A 14,866-nucleotide genomic window follows, 5' to 3' on the forward strand; every position below is an offset into this window, starting at 1 on the left:
GGGGCCTCCAGCGGGATGGACAGAGGGACACCCTCAAACAAGGTAAACCTCCCAGTGGGTGAGGGTCCCACAGGGGCCAGCACCGGTCCCCCAGAGTGGGGCTCAGCCCCCACCCCTCTCTAAGCCCTGGGCTGCAGCACTGAAACCCCCCAAAGCCCCCAACGAGCCCTGGTGGGCACCCCCAGGAGTGCCGGCGTCCGCCTGCCCCTCCACGACCCCGCAGGGCAGCCAGGGTGCCCCTGCCCCGGCCTCGCGCGTTCGGCTTTTCCTGTTTCAGGTCGGGCTGCGAAGCCGATGAGGAAACGAGGCGGCGTCACACGCGCCCTCCTGACACTGCGCCCCGCGAATGTGGCCGTGAGCAGCCGGCACGGCCGCCCGGCCAAACGAGGGGCTGAGGGCAGCGGCTCGGCCCCCCAGAACCATGTTCTCCCGGAAGAAACGGGAGCTGATTAAAACCCCCTCTATCTCCAAGAAGAGCCGGGCGGGAAGCCCCGTCCCACAGACCCTGCCGGTGAGTGTCCCCCGGTGTCTCTGGCAGGGCGGGGGCCGTGGGGCCCTGGGGGTTGTGGGGGCAACAGCACCCGCAGAGCTGCTGGGAAGAGCCACAGAGTGGCAATGGGGGCCTGGATACGTCCAGGAGGTCTGCGAGGAGCAGAAAGAAGACGAGGAAGGACCCAGCTCACTGGGCTGGGGGGACATTTTGCCCCAGATGAGGGGGACGGAGCAGCCGCCGAGGGAGGCGGAAGGGTTGGAAGGGACAGGGAGGAAATGCGGGGCTGTGTCCGAGGGTTTGGGGAGGACAGAGAGATTCCCAAACCTCCCTGGGGACACCGGGCTCAGGCAGCTCAGCTCTGCCCTGTATTTATTTATTGACGTGCGGACCCCCCCGGTGCCGGAGGGGCCGGGAGGAAGCGCCTCACCTCGGTGGGGCCGGACGGCGGCCGGGGCTCCCCGTGGCACCCCGTGGCACCCCGCACCGCCCGCCCCGCGCCTGCGCCCCAGCCCGGCTGCGTGGGGCGAGACGGGGCTGGCGCGGTGCGGCCGTCGGGGCTCCGGAGCCCACCCGCGGCTCCTTAGCGGGGGGCACCCGCCCCCGTCCCCGTCCCGACCCCGCGGAGAGGGGCCTATGGGTGGCGGCCGGCGGGATGCTCGGCCGGGCCGCGGGCAGGAACAGCTACAGCCCCTGGGCGGCGGCGGGCAGAGCCCACCCGCCCCAGCGCTCCCTGGACTCGCTGCCCTGCGCGCCCGCCGTGCGACTGACGGTACGGCCGGGGCACCCCGGGGGAGGGCCGGGGGGTACCGGGGCCGCTGCACCCCGGGGGGAACGGGGACAGGGCCGGGCTGGCCCCAGGCGTTTTGGGGTGGGGCCCTTTGGGTGCCCTTGCAGCCCCGTGGTGGTCTGGCCCCCCCGTGGGGCTGAGCTCCCCTCTGCCCTCGCCCACGGAAGCCTCGTGCTCTCGGCACTCCGTGTCTGCCAAAGACGCTTCCGGCAGCGCCCGGCCCGGGATGCTGAGACCCCGCACACTCGTGTCACACCTGGGTGCCTGGGGGTCCCTGACGGGAGCTGCTGAGTGGGCTGGGGGCTGCAGGGTCCCCTCCCCGTGCTCACAGACCCTTGCTGGGTGCGTGATCCCCAAGCCATGCACGGTCCTGGACAGTGCTGGTACCAACCCCTCCCTCGGGGCAATATTGCCCCTGGAAACTGGGGGCTTCCTCCATCTGTAAAATACTTGCCAAACCCCCAACAGTGGCCTGGGAGGTGTCCCTGTCCCTGCCCCCTCCCCCAGCATTGGGACCAGCTGAAAAAGAGGAAGGGACGTGTGGGCTGGATCCTGCTGCTGTTTGGCTGTGCTGAGGTCCCCAGTCCACTGGGATGGGCAGTCCCAGGATGGTGGGTGCTGGGGTGGACGAGCAGTGTCACCCACATGGTCACTGTGTGCCCCCATGATGAACACAGAGCCAGAGGGACTGGTGGGGGATGGCCAGGCAAGTGCCCAGGCCCTGCCCAGGCCTGGCCCAGACCCTCCCTGCTCTGTCTTTGCCCTGTGGGGTCCCAAGACTGTCTCCAAGGTCCCCAAAGGGGATGCCTGACTGGGGAAACTGAGGCATGGTGCAGCTGCAGGGTCTGGCACCAGCCCCTCAAGACACCACCCCATTCCCCAAGCTGGTGGTGTGGCGAGTCCTGGGGTGCTGCCCTCTCCCAAGCACGGTCCCCACCACGCTGGCTGTGCCCTCACACTCATCCCCGCTCCCCAGGACCTCTCCCGCAAGGATTGCCTGGAGGCACCAGGCTCCAGCCTGGGGGACCTGCCCACGGCCAGTGCCAAGCTCAGCACCAGCCCCAGCACCGTGGGCACCCTGAAGCGCCCCACCAGCCTCAGCCGCCATGCCAGTGCCGCCAGCTTCCCCCTGCCCGCGGCCCCCCGCCCCATGGCCAAGGGACACAAGACCCCCACGTCCTACAGCCCCATGGAGGGCGGGGAGGGTCCCTTCATCGACCCCGAGGACATCTCCCAGCTGCTGGCGGACGTTGCCCGCTTCGCCGACGCCCTGGAGAAGCTGCGGGACGTGGTGCTGCGCGATGGTGAGTGCCTGGGTGCCCACCCAGTGCCAACACCCGTGTCACAGCGCTGCAGGGCACCCCAGGGACAGACCCCCCGTGGGTGGGGGTTCTCTGCTTGGGCCAGAGGCCACCAGGGCCCGCAGGGGCCGTGAAGCTGCGGGCAGAGGTGGTGGGTGGGTGGTGGGTGAGTGGCTGCCAGAGCTCAGGGCCAGGATAACGCGGCTTCCTGCCGCGAGCTATTTTCATCCGCCCGTTTTCCTGTTTACAGTGCAGCGGTGCCAGCCGCCTGCCAGGGCCCCCTGAGCCCTGCAGGGTGCTGGGCATGGCCCCCCGAGCCCCCAGCCCACCAGGGTGGCCATCAGGATGGGGCTGGGTGGTCTGCGGGCCCACGAGCGCCTGTCCCTGCCCAAGGGGGCACAGGAGATGCACCGATCCCATGGCGTAGGGGGCACATGACACTGTTCTCAGCCCTGGTTTTGCAGAAATCCCTTCCAGACCCCGAGCTGGGGGCTGGGTTGGGCAGGGGGCTTTGCCTGGCTGGGCAGTGAGTGCCAGTCCCCCATCCCAGCACCTCCCTGCACAAGGCTCCTCACCTCCTAACAAGGCTGCCAGTGCCCAGCCCTGCCCCGTGCTGACCAGGCCAGACCCTCAGGCTGGCAGCTGGAGCCCACGGAGGGAGGGGACAGTCCTGGGGAAGGACCTGCAGGATGCAGTGAGCCAGGCTGGCATGATGGCAGGACAGACCTGCCACATCCCTCCCATCTGGGAGCGTCCATCCGGGAGGAGGGAGGGAAGGAAACGAGGAGGAAATTCCCAAACTGCTTTCAAGGGAAAAAGTTACTACTGCGGAAAAAACGGCTCAAAGGTTGGGCTTCCCCCCAGCCACCACCGGGCTGGGCAGGAGACACACGGCTGTGGGGAGGTGCTGGACAGGCCATGCCTGGCCTGGGAAGCCCCAAGGCCAAGGGGAGGGGCTGCATGGTCTGGGAGATGGCAGGACCCTGCCTGGCATGTGGCTGGGAGGTAAATGGGACAGGGACGTGGGACAGGATCACAGGACAGGGATGCAGGGCAGGGACACGGGGCAGGGACACAGGACAGGGACACAGGGCTCAGCCCCCTCTCTTGCAGACCCCAAGGAGCCCCAGCGGCCGCTGGCCCACGAGTGCTTGGGCGAAACCCTGCGCATCCTGCGCCAGGTCATCAACAAGTACCCACTGCTCAACACCCTGGAGACCCTGACAGCTGCTGGGACCCTCATCTCCAAAGTCAAGGGTGAGACAGGGGCTGGAAGCTCTGTCCCACTCCCCTCTTGCCCCGTGTCAGGGTGCGGGGCTGGGGAGCCCATGGGGGGTTTGCCAGGAGTGGAGCTGCCCCATGGGCTGGCAGAGAAGGCAAAAGCATCAGCTGCTTCTTGCTGTGGTCCAGCTTTAAGGACGATATAGTGTCAGAAATGACAGATCCTGCCTGGGGGTTTCCAGGCACAGCCAGAGGAAAAACACTGAAATAATTAGATCCTGCTCCTGGCAGCCCCTCGTGTTTACAGAGCGGGGTCTGGGAGGCCAGGCCCTGGCTGGGCACCACCTCCCTCTGCTGTCACCCACGGGGAGGGGGTGACTGCACCCACCACAGCACCACCTCCTGCGTCAGCCGCCGCTTCCTGGACACCCAACAGCAACCGCAGGGGACAGGAAGGCTCACGGGTGGCGAGAGGGCTGCTGGGGGCTGGCCCCACGTGGGGACGGGAGGGAGTGCACTGGGGCAGACCCCAGCCCCTCACTGCAACGGGGGGCTCAGTTGCCCCCGAGGAGCAGCCCCAGGGGCTGCCCAGGAGCCCTCCCTGGCTGCTGCTTACCCCTGCCGTGGGTGTCTGCTGAGCACTGTCTGCACCGGTTCCCTCTGCCACCGGCGGTTCCTCTTTTGGCCAAGAGCCCTCCTGGAGGAGTCCATCCTGCTCAGAGCAGGGTCTGGAGGAGCCATGAGGCAGGGAAGGCAGTGGAACAGGTCCAGCAGTGCTTTTCCAGCAGCCCTGAGTAACGGGAATAAACAGAAACATGAGCCAAGGGATGCTGGCAGGGAAGTCAGTCCTGGGAGAAAGCGGGGGGATGCTGTGTTGGAGGAATCCATCGTCCATAGGGATGATCCTCCCCACTGCTCCCTCAACGTGCCCCAGCCCCACCCCAGCCCCACAGCTCCCCTGATACCACCGTGAGCCAGCGGGTCCTTCTGCTGAGAGAGGGACAGGTACACAGTGACAGGGCTCCCACATTTCCTCTCCTCCAGGGTTCCACTATGAATCCAACAACGAGGCGGACAAGCGGGAGTTCGAGAAGGCCGTGGAGACCATCGCTGTGTCCTTCAGCAGCACGTAAGGGATCATGGGCAGCTGCCTCCACAGCCGGTCCGTGGGTGCTGCTGGGTGACAGCCCATGTCCCTGTCCCTGTGCTGTGCTCCTGTCCCCACAGGGTGTCCGAGTTCCTCATGGGGGAGGTGGACAGCAGCACCCTCCTCTCCATCCCACCCAGCGACCAGAACCAGGTGAGCCGTGGGGCTCTGGCTGCTCCCCCAGCTCTGATGGGAGCACAGAGCAGGGTGTTTCTCCAGAGCCATTCCCGTGAGCTCCTGGGCACAGCCTGGGCACAGCCAACTTCCAGCAACAGCTGAAAGGCTCCGGCAGCTCCAGGTTCCAGCCTCCCCTCCGTCTGCTTGGCTGACCAGCCCCTTTTCTTTCCAAATCCTCAAAGAGTATGGAGAGCCTCTACGGGGGGATCCCTGGGCCCGGAGGAGACAGTGTGCCTGTGGGTGTGGAGAGCTACAGCACGGGTAAGGAGGACGAGGGTGGGTGCAGGGTTTGGGGTGGGGGTGCCTGGCTGAGCAGGAACTGGCACCTTCCCTGTCATCGCTGTGATCCTGAGCCCCACTTGGCTCCTCGGCTGGGCAAAGGCAGCAGAGCTGTGGCACTGGGGTCGGCAGGACCGGCACAGCACGGGGCGGGCTCGGGGAGGGGAGGTTTGCACTGGAAGCTCACGGGGTGTCCCCTGCAGCCCGTCCTGCGGCCGAGGAAGTGGACGTGATGCTGCAGCGCTGCGAGGGGGGGGTGGATGCTGCACTCCAGTACGCCAAAACCATCTCCAAGTACATGAAGGACCTGATCTCATACCTGGAGAAAAGGACCACGCTGGGTGAGCAGGGGGATGGCGGGTGGGCCCCTCTGGAGCAGGGCTGAGCCCCGGGGCCGGTCGAGGTCCCTACAGGAGTCTGGGGGGAGACCAACACTGCCAGGGAAGTGGGAACTTCACTCTTCAAGTTCCTGATTTATCTTTCAAAAGAAGATTGGGTTCCTCCAGGGAATTCCCAGTGTCTCGTGTGCCTTTTCACTTCCAAACTTTTTCTTCCAGAGATGGAGTTTGCTAAAGGGCTCCAGAAAATGGCAAACAGCTGCAAGCAAACCATGAGCCAGGAGGTAAGTCCCCATGTCCCTAAAGCCCCCAGAGCTGGGCTGGATTGAGAGTCAGCAGCCCTGGGGAGCCCATCCCACATGCCCCAGCTCCAGAGCCCAGGAGAACATGCAGGCAGCTCTCCAGAGCTCTGCCTGGAAAAATTCAGGATGAGGCTTTTACCAGCAGCCACCAGCCCCATCACACCTCTGACTCTTCCTCCCCAAAGGATGTGACTCCTTGGGCAGGTGCTGGGGCTCAGGGTGGTGTGTTTTCCCACTTCCCAGACCAACATGCCTTTCCTGTCCATCTACCTGCTGGCCCTGGAGCAGGACATGGAGCATGGGACGTCGGTTCTGCAGGCAGCCAACACCCTGCAGCACCAAACCTTCCTCCAGGTGAGGGGCCAAAGGGTCCTCCCAGGGCTGGTGGTCCTGGCATTGCAGAGGTGGCTCTTCCTTAGCTCAGTCCAGAGGGAACCTGTGTCTGGCACTTCCCAGGCTGCAGATTTTCATCCCTGGCACAAACCAGTGCCTGTGACCTGGCCGTGCTGGCAGCAACAGTGACCAGCACAGGGCACTTCTCCTTGCAAAGCCTTGGCAAGGGCAGAGCAGAGCACTCAGCTCAGGGCATCACGGGGCTGTTCCTCCCAACCCAGCCCCTGATGGTGAGACGCCTCGAGCACGAGAAGCGGAGGAAGGAGATCAAGGAGCAGTGGCACCGGGCACAGAGGAAACTGGTGAGTGACTGGGTTTGTGTCGCAGCCTGGAGCACCCCGGGCACGTGCCCCTCTAAGGGTGCTGGACCCCCTGCCCCTCTCTGGCAGTGTCGGGTGCTGGGGTGCCTCTGCTGTGCTGGGGGACCCCGGGGAGCCCATGGGAACTGGTGACTCCCTGGCTGGGTTCCGTCCTCACCCGGGTCACGGCTCGCCCTGGCAGCAAGAGGCCGAGGGGAACCTGCGCAAGGCCAAGCAGACGTACATGCAGCGCAGCGAGGAGCACGACAAGGCCAAGTACGTGGCGGTGAAAGCGGAGGAGGAGCAGCAGAACACGACCAGCAGCATCACCACCAAAACCCTGGACAAGAAGAGGCGGCTGGAAGAGGAGGCCAAGAACAAGGTAAGAAGGTGACAGCTCTGGAGGCGCCTCCTTGCTCCCGCTGTCCCTGCGCAGGAGCCACCCTGAGCCATGTGGAGTGACCTGAGCTCCCCTGGATCCTTGAGCATGGCATGGGAGTGCCTGGAGGAACATGGTCCGAGGGGCTGTTCTCTGTGTTCTCCTCACCTCTGAGCTGTCCTCCTCTCTCCCTCTCCCGACTCCAGGCAGAGGAGGCCATGGCCACGTATCGCACCTGTGTGGCCGATGCCAACACGCAGAAGCAGGAGCTGGAGGACACCAAGGTGAACTCCCTGCGGCAGATCCACGAGGTGATCAAACAGAGCGACCAGGTCATCAAGTCGGTGAGTGGGGCTGGACTGGGGTGTCCCCAGGGCAGGAGGTGGACGTGCTCTGCTCCAGAGGGTTTGGAGTGGCCTCCCAGCAGAGCCATCAGGGGCCCAGGTGGGTGCAGAGCTCTGCTCTCCCTCGTGCTCAGAAAAACTGAGGCTCAAGGCTGCAGAACAAGTGCTGCTCCGTGCTCCTGATTGCCCACCTGACCTGGAGCCCCTGGTTCCTCTGCTCCTGATTGCCCACCTGACCTGGAGCATCTTTTCCCTCTCCTCCTGTACCTCGGCTCACAGGGCTCACGCCGGTCTCTCTCCACGTCTCTTTCAGGCCACCATCTCCTTCTACCAGACCATGCACATGCAGACGGCGCCGCTGCCCGTGAACTTCCAGACGCTGTGTGAGAGCAGCAAGCTGTACGACCCGGGCCAGCAGTACGCGTCCCACGTGCGGCAGCTGCAGCGCGGGGACGAGCCCGACGTGCAGTACGACTTCGAGCCCTACGTGTCCCACAACGCCTGGTGAGGGGGACGGGGGAGCCACCCCCGGGCAATGCTCCAGCTCGGCTGCGTCCCCCGCGCCATCTCCCGCTCCCGTGGCTGCCCACGCGCTCCTGCAGGAGCCAGGGTGCTGTCAGCATTCCTGAAGGCAGCTCCTGCTGGGAATGCTGGAGTTGCACCAGCTCGGAATTCCCCTCATGTCCTTCGGTGAATGAGACGGGCTGTCGAGTATTTAAGAGAGAACTCTGCATCCCGAGACTGGTGGAGAGCAGCCGTGGATAAGGGTTCTGAGTGTCCTTCCTTCCTTCCCATCCACGTTCCCTCTTCCCCTCCAGGTCCCCCTTTTCTCGGACACGGAAGGGCAGCTTCAACGCCAGCGAGTTCCCCACGAGTGCCGAGGGGGCCGGGGCCGGCTCTGAAGGAGGGGCAGGAGCCAAGGAGGCTCCGAGCGGGGCCGAGGCGGCCGAGCGGAGAGGTGAGCCTGGAGCAGCAGGACGGGCCGGGAGCCTCCCAGACACTAAACCAGATCTGTGGCGCTTCGCTCCCTAAGAGACCATCATCCATCTGCCCATCCCCTTTTCCTTGCTGGGTGTCACTGGAGGCACCAAACCCCAGCGGCCCCTTCACCAGCAGCTTCCCCCAGACATCCCAGTTTCTCCCAGCATCCACACTGTTCTCCCACTGTTCCCTCCCGAACACAGACAGCAATCCCAATGGACCCTGTGTTCTCTCTGCAGGTGGGAGGGGACACCAGGTCCATAAATCCTGGCCAACCACTGTTGCTGATGCTGAAAGCAGCCTGGATTCCAATGCAGGTAGATACAGGAACAGCTCAGGAGCCCCTCCCAGTACAACCAGTCTAAACCCAGAGCACTCCAGTTAGGCTGCACCAACCCTTGTTTACCTGTTGGTGAATGGCTGTGCTGATCCCAGTCTCTGATGGGATGGGGTGGGATGAGTTTTCAGAGGAGAAGCAGCTTTGCCACTGATTCACCAGTCTGTGGGTTTTCCTTGGACAGGTGAATTCAGCCACAAGCTCCAGCGGCTCTCGTCCAACGGCACCGTGTCCTCCAGTGAGGAGCTGGAGGAGAAGGATGAGACCACCACCCCCTTTGAGCAGAGTAGGTGACAGTGTGGGAGGTGACAGTGCTGCTGCTGCACCACCCCTCCAGCAGGACTCCCTGAGGGCCGCTTTTCCCAAATCCAGTAGTTCCAGAGGCAAACCCACCAGTTGCTGGGGGTTCCTGACAGTGTTCCTGGTAGCACTGCCTTTCCCAAGGGATGAGCCCTGCTCAGACCAGGGACAGTGACCGCCCTGCTCATGCTGTGCCTGAGCTCACATTTCCTTTTGCTCTGCCCACAGGCATCAATGGGATCAGCCCGGAGCTGGCAGCTCCCACGGGGCCCTTCCGGAATGTTGGCTTGTCCAAGGCTGCCCAGACCCACCGGCTGAGGAAGCTCCGTGCCCCTTCCAAGTGTCGGGAGTGCAACAGCTACGTGTACTTCCAGGGAGCTGAGTGTGAGGAGGTGAGCTGGGAGAAGTGGGAAGAGAGCTGGGGGTGGAACCCACCTGAGCCCAGCTCTGACCATGTTCAGGAGGCCATTCCTCCTCTGGGGAGGGTTCCAGGTGCTTTCCATCGGTCCTGCAGTATCTCCAAAGCATTTTTCCTGGCTCCCAGCATGCTCTGAGCGATGCCTGGCATTTCTCTGTAGCTGCCCTCCCACCTCCACGTCTCCCCCTCTCTCTCCTAGTGCTACCTGGCCTGCCACAAGAAGTGCCTGGAGACCTTGGCCATCCAGTGTGGGCACAAGAAGCTCCAAGGGAAGCTGCAGCTCTTTGGGCAGGACTTCACAGAGGCATCTCGGGGCAGCCCGGACGGGATCCCCTTCATTGTCAAGAAGTGCATTTTGGAGATCGAGAAGCGGGCTCTGAAAACCAAGGTGAGTCACACTCTCCTCTCTCCTCCTCCTCCTCAGCTGGCTCAGCCCTTGGAAGGATCCCCTGGAAAACCAACGGGCACAGTTTTGGATTTCTGCAGGGCAGGGAGCCAGGGAGTTCATCCCAGGGATGAACTTGGCCCAAATACCCCAAACTCTGCCCATGGAAACTCAGCTTTCCTGCCTCCTGCTCTCCTGTGAAGCAGGAATGGCTGAGCTGGAAAAGAGATATCCCAGAATGACTTCCTGGAGGGATTTCCCACCTCAGAAGGAGAGGGGGGAGCACACGGCTCACTGTCCCATGCAAACATGAAGAGGAACATCTCCCCTTGCCTCAGCTCCACTTTTCTCTCTTTCCCAGGGCATCTATCGAGTTAACGGCGTCAAGACCCGCGTGGAGAAGCTCTGCCAGGCCTTTGAGAATGGGAAGGAGCTGGTGGAGCTGTCCCAGGCCTCCCCCCACGACATCAGCAACGTCCTGAAGCTCTACCTGAGACAGGTAAGGTGCTGCTGGTACCTCCTGCGGTGGGAGGGACGGGAGGAGGCAGAGGAACCAACCTGGCAGCAGGAATTCCTGCTGGTGAGTGCAGAGGGGCCCCTCCCAGCAGGATCAGGTTGGCTGTGGAGTTGGGGCCACAGTGACCCCCCAGCTCAGCCCACACTGAGTCACAGCCAGGAACAGCAACTGCAGCACGAACCCTCCACCCTGCAGCTGGGGAACTGGGCACCCCAAAAGGGGAAGGGAGCCAGCCAAGGTCACCCTGCACAGGCTGAGTCACGGCCCCTGGGGTGGGCTCTGCCCCTGGGGCTGCCCTGGGCCGGGCTCAGGGGGGTCTCTGCCCCTCGGGTCCCCCATGGCAGTCCTGCCCCAGGCACCCCCTCCCTGCACCCAAACTGTCGGTGCAAACAGCATCACCCACATCCTCCCACAGCCACCACAAGGCAGGGGAAGCTGCTTCTCCCTCTCAGGCAGCCGGGGATTAACTCTTTTTGTGCTGCCTTTCTCTGTTACATCACGGGGGGAGCCACGTCCCTGGGCTCCTGCACACCAGGAGCAAAGGTTCTGATTTGCCTCTGTGGTTTCTCCAAAGAAAAGTGGAGTGGAACAAGAGGGGTAACTCGGTCCTGAGCCCTGACCTGCTGCCTCGCTGTAGACAAATGGGTTAAAGTCCCTCTGTAAAGGGCTGGCTGGAGGGAACCACCTCTGCTGTGAGGCAGCCTGTCCCCAGAACATCCGTTTAAACCACCCTGAAAACATCACCAGCCATGTGGAACACCCAGCAGTCAGCACCAGCCCCGGCTGCTTCACACAAACTTCAAAGCAGTTTCCCCCACCACAGCCCCGCCTTCACCCCAGGCTGTGCCCTTCTCATCCTGTGCCCTGCACATCCTGCCTTTCCCACCCAAAACAACCCATCCCTGTCCTCTTCCCAGCCACCTTCTGTCCACTGGGGAACCTGCTGCTGGGCCCACCCCACCCAGAGCTTTTCCAGGCAAGAAAAGGGAATCACTGCACCTCGACCCAGGAAGGAGCAGCCACAGGTGGATCAAAGGCTGCTTTTGGCTTGAACTTCACAAGTGTTCCTTGGCCAGGACTAATGAGGCTGGATTGACACGCTCCAGGAGATGGATAAATAAACATCCCCTGGGGGTAGAGGGTTTGCAGCACTGGGAGTCACAGACTCCCAGTCTGTGACTGGAATCCTGGAACGGAAGGGATGATAAAGCTCCTCTCGTTCCACCTCCTGCCCGGGGGGGCACTTGCAGGGATGTTTCCTCACTGAAAGGCCCCAGGTGTCCCCAGCTCAGCAGCTCAGGACAGGTCCGGGTCTGGCAGAGGTGGGGGCTCCTGGGACCATCTCCCCCCTTCTTCTCTGCAGCTGCCAGAGCCCCTGATGCCCTTCCGGCTGTACAACCAGCTGATGGGGCTGGCCAAGGAGAGCCTGCAGGGCGGGGAGGCCAAGGGCCGGGGCGGGAAGGGCGGCCCCGAGCTGGTGGACAGAGGAGCCGACACCGACCGGGTGGTGCTGAGCCTGGTGCTGAAGCTGAGGGAGCTGCTGAAGGAGCTTCCCTACGAGAACATGGCCACGCTCCAGTACCTCCTGCAGCACCTGAGGAGGTGAGAGGGGCAGGGACAGAGCCCCTGTGGGTGCTGGGAACCTTCCCTTTCTTCCCTGGGGCAGGGAGGTGAGTGCAGCTTCCTGGGGAAGCAACTGCAGCTGCTTCTCTCCCTCTCATGAGGCTCATGTGCTCCAGCCCAGCACTTCCCCCAGCCCTGCCCAGCCACCCTTCTCCCTCCTTGCTATCACAAGTTGTTCCTCCTCCTCCTCCTCCTCCCCAGGATCATGGAAGTGGAACAGGACAACAAGATGACCTCAGGCAACCTGGGCATCGTCTTTGGGCCAACACTGATGCGTCCCAGGCCCACGGACGCCACCATTTCCTTGTCCTCACTGGTGGATTATCCCCACCAAGCTCGTATCATCGAGGCCCTCATCATCTTCTACCCCACCATCTTCGAGCACAAGGAGGTGGCGGCGCTGGCCGAGCCCGGCAGGCGCGGCTCGGGCGCCACAGAGGAGGTAGGAATCACAGGAGGGGACATTCCATGGTGTTCTCTGGAGCCAAGTGAATGAGAACTCCTCTCCTCCGTGCCCTCACCACCATCCCTCTCCCTCCCAGCCCACGGCTGCCCCCAGCACTGTCCCCTACCTGGACCTGCCTTCAGAGAAGGGGAGTTTGGCTTTCAGCGCCGACTCACTCGCAGGTCAGTGAAGAGCACGGGGGGCTCCTGGTGGGTGCGGGTCCCTCGGGAGGCACGGGGGTCACACAGCCCCTTCCCCTGCCCCGGGGACCCCGGGTTGGCTGCACGAAGCTCCGGTGCCGGGCGGGAGCGTGGACGGGGCTCCTCCGTCCCGCAGAGTCCGGCGACCGCTCCGTGGACTCCGACTCGGAGCTGGAGGACGCTGGGGAGCCACGGACCCACCTGAGCAAACAGGGCAGCGAGACCAGCACGGACGAGGCTCAGTTCTGCGACGAGGGGAGCGAGGGGCCGCGGAGCCGCAGCTGCAGCGCCGGCCAGTCGGACACCGAGGGCTCCGGGCCCCGCTGCCGCAGCCCCGGGGACGAGCAGAGCGACGCGGAGGAGCCCCCCGAGAGCCGCGTCCCTGCTGCCCCCAGGGACAGCACGAGCCAGCACAGCACCCCTGGGGGTGCCAGGGGCCGTGAGCTGCAGCCCCGGCTCATCTGAGCCACCGGACAGAACCACTGTGGGCTCTGGGACGGGCGAAGGGGCAAATCCCAGAGACTGCCCAGACACAGAAACCTGGGAGGTGGAGGGGTGGGAGGGATGCTCAGAGCTGCAGGGGCCAGGGGGGTTTGGTGTGTCAGCTGCAGGCGAGTCCTGGCTGGTTCCTGGCTGGAGCTTTCACACAAAACCCCTGAGCCCCCTGGCAGGGGAACGGAGGCACAGCCTGCCAGGACCTGGCTCAGCCCGGCAGCCGTGAAGCACCAGCTCCAGGAGAGAGGGGCAGACCCTCCTTGTGTGCTTGTTGAGGACTGGGAAGGAACCCAGGGCTGTGCTGTGCCATCTGCCAGGTCTGGGGATGTTCCTCACTGGCACTGACTGTACCTGGAGCCCAGGATGGATTTCCTGCCCCAAAGCCACCAGGGCTCCCCTGGTACCAGCTGACGGCGTCTGTGTTGCTGCTTGGATCGATGGGCATTTGGATCAATGGGCATTTCTCTCCCTGGCAGGAGCCATGCCAAGAGCAGCTGCAGGCTGTGGTTGGGCTCAGTGTCAGGTTGGCCTGGCTGCAGGGTCCTGAGCACTGCTGAGCTCTCAGGGCGTTGGTTTTACAGTCATTTGGTCTCCAAAGAGCTGCAAGTCCAGGACCAACCCTCTGCTCTTGGATCTGGGCATGGAGCAGGTCCCCATGGAGAGGTGCTTCTTCCTCCTTCTCAAGGCCACCACATCCCAAATCCATCCCCAGCCCTGGCCAGTATAATCTTGAGCTTCCTTTTCTGTAAAGAGATGAATCAACCCTTCAACACGACTCCACTACCTCTGCTGGCAAAAGGACTAAAGCCAAAGTGGGTATTTTTTTAAAGCTACGAGACTTTTCTGCACTGAGGCACAGAGAGACAAGTAGATTTTTAGCTGGGAATGAGCTGAGAGCCATCTCCTCCCGTTGCCCTGCCTGTGGGACACAGGGGTGGTGCTGGGGTGTCTCAGGCCCCTCAGTACTGCAGGTGATGGACGGGAGGTCTGAGCCCCCCGGGGCTGATGGAGACACATCTCAGCAAAGGTACAGAACCCCAGGTGAACTCACAGGGAACTGGTTTGGGACGGAGCCAGGGAAGAGCTGGAGACCCCCCGGGAGCTGTTGCTGCCCCACAGCTCTTGCACAGGACGGTTGGGATTTTCCAGCAGGCCATTCCCAGGGCACAGGGGGGTCTGGGAGTGCTGCTGCCACGGCGGTACCGTGTGTGTGTGTGAGGGTGGGTGAGGATGATGAGGGTGGGTGTGAGTGAGGGAAGGGCGAAGGCTGCGCTTGAGCTTCCAGGGCCACAGCTCCCTCCTGGCTGTGTCCCCTCGGTGTCTGTCCTGCTGCTGCTCAGCACTGTCACGTCCTCGCTGGGGTCACATGGACATGCTTCCACAAAACGAATAAAATCCGTGTGTTCCAACCCCTGTTTGTCCTGGAGATCAGAGTCTTCCAGACTCCCCTGGCTGTGGGAGGCCAGGCACTGCAAACACAAGTGTTCTGGCAGGAAAACTGATGTTTAAAACCCCTCAGAGACCTGGGATGGATTAAAGCCAGCGTGACTGGGGGTGATGAGCGACTCTCCATTGTGGGATCCAAACACCAAGGTCCCAAACCAGGGCCAGAGGGCAGGAGATCAGGGAAGGAACAAGCTAAGTCTGAACTGCAGCATCCAAAGGGCCCAGGGCAGCAGGTGAGAGCTCTGCAGGGCTCAGCCAC

General features: G+C 63.3%; 1 protein-coding gene and 2 long non-coding RNA genes across 5 annotated transcripts; 1 reads left to right on the top strand and 2 right to left on the bottom strand.

Moving 5' to 3' along the window:
* Positions 1 to 268: 268 nt before the first annotated feature.
* Positions 269 to 14,823, top strand: ARHGAP45 (Rho GTPase activating protein 45). 3 transcript variants are annotated; one of them, XM_051810913.1, is made up of 23 exons: positions 269 to 511; positions 2,257 to 2,584; positions 3,695 to 3,838; positions 4,847 to 4,931; positions 5,030 to 5,102; positions 5,309 to 5,387; positions 5,609 to 5,746; positions 5,963 to 6,027; positions 6,289 to 6,399; positions 6,660 to 6,740; positions 6,940 to 7,119; positions 7,323 to 7,460; positions 7,774 to 7,964; positions 8,279 to 8,418; positions 8,681 to 8,758; positions 8,963 to 9,064; positions 9,307 to 9,470; positions 9,696 to 9,884; positions 10,243 to 10,380; positions 11,762 to 12,000; positions 12,223 to 12,463; positions 12,519 to 12,648; positions 12,803 to 14,823. In XM_051810913.1, exons 1-23 carry the CDS (start codon positions 422 to 424, stop codon positions 13,129 to 13,131), a joined length of 3,453 nt encoding a protein of 1,150 aa, XP_051666873.1. In that variant the 5' UTR covers positions 269 to 421; the 3' UTR covers positions 13,132 to 14,823. The 3 variants fall into 3 exon arrangements, with proteins under 3 accessions (XP_051666873.1, XP_051666872.1, XP_051666871.1); XM_051810912.1 differs by having other exon boundaries at positions 12,564 to 12,648; positions 12,803 to 14,822; XM_051810911.1 differs by lacking the exon at positions 269 to 511 and adding an exon at positions 747 to 1,262 and having other exon boundaries at positions 12,564 to 12,648.
* LOC127481583 (uncharacterized) lies at positions 5,805 to 7,087 on the bottom strand. The gene is made up of 3 exons (XR_007908260.1): positions 6,982 to 7,087; positions 6,316 to 6,518; positions 5,805 to 6,002 (listed from the first exon to the last, which is right to left on the bottom strand). It is a non-coding gene; the product is annotated as an uncharacterized LOC127481583 (long non-coding RNA).
* On the bottom strand, positions 7,673 to 9,715 carry LOC127481581 (uncharacterized). The gene is made up of 3 exons (XR_007908259.1): positions 9,514 to 9,715; positions 8,848 to 9,024; positions 7,673 to 7,839 (listed from the first exon to the last, which is right to left on the bottom strand). It is a non-coding gene; the product is annotated as an uncharacterized LOC127481581 (long non-coding RNA).
* Positions 14,824 to 14,866: the final 43 nt, after the last annotated feature.

This window comes from Manacus candei, unplaced genomic scaffold (assembly GCF_025592945.1).
Source record: "Manacus candei isolate 608988 ecotype Guabito, Panama unplaced genomic scaffold, ASM2559294v1 h1tg000080l, whole genome shotgun sequence".
In the NCBI taxonomy this organism is placed as follows: Eukaryota; Metazoa; Chordata; class Aves; order Passeriformes; family Pipridae; genus Manacus; species Manacus candei.

What these genes read in the sequence shown, in the direction of transcription:
- ARHGAP45 (XM_051810913.1), top strand. Translation starts at nt 422, where the DNA reads ATGTTCTCCCGGAAGAAACGGGAGCTGATTAAAACCCCCTCTATCTCC. An exon ending in CACCCAGCGACCAGAACCAG is followed by an intron (nt 5,103 to 5,308) that starts GTGAGCCGTGGG and finishes AAATCCTCAAAG; the next exon opens with AGTATGGAGAGCCTCTACGG. An exon ending in AGCACCAAACCTTCCTCCAG is followed by an intron (nt 6,400 to 6,659) that starts GTGAGGGGCCAA and finishes CTCCCAACCCAG; the next exon opens with CCCCTGATGGTGAGACGCCT.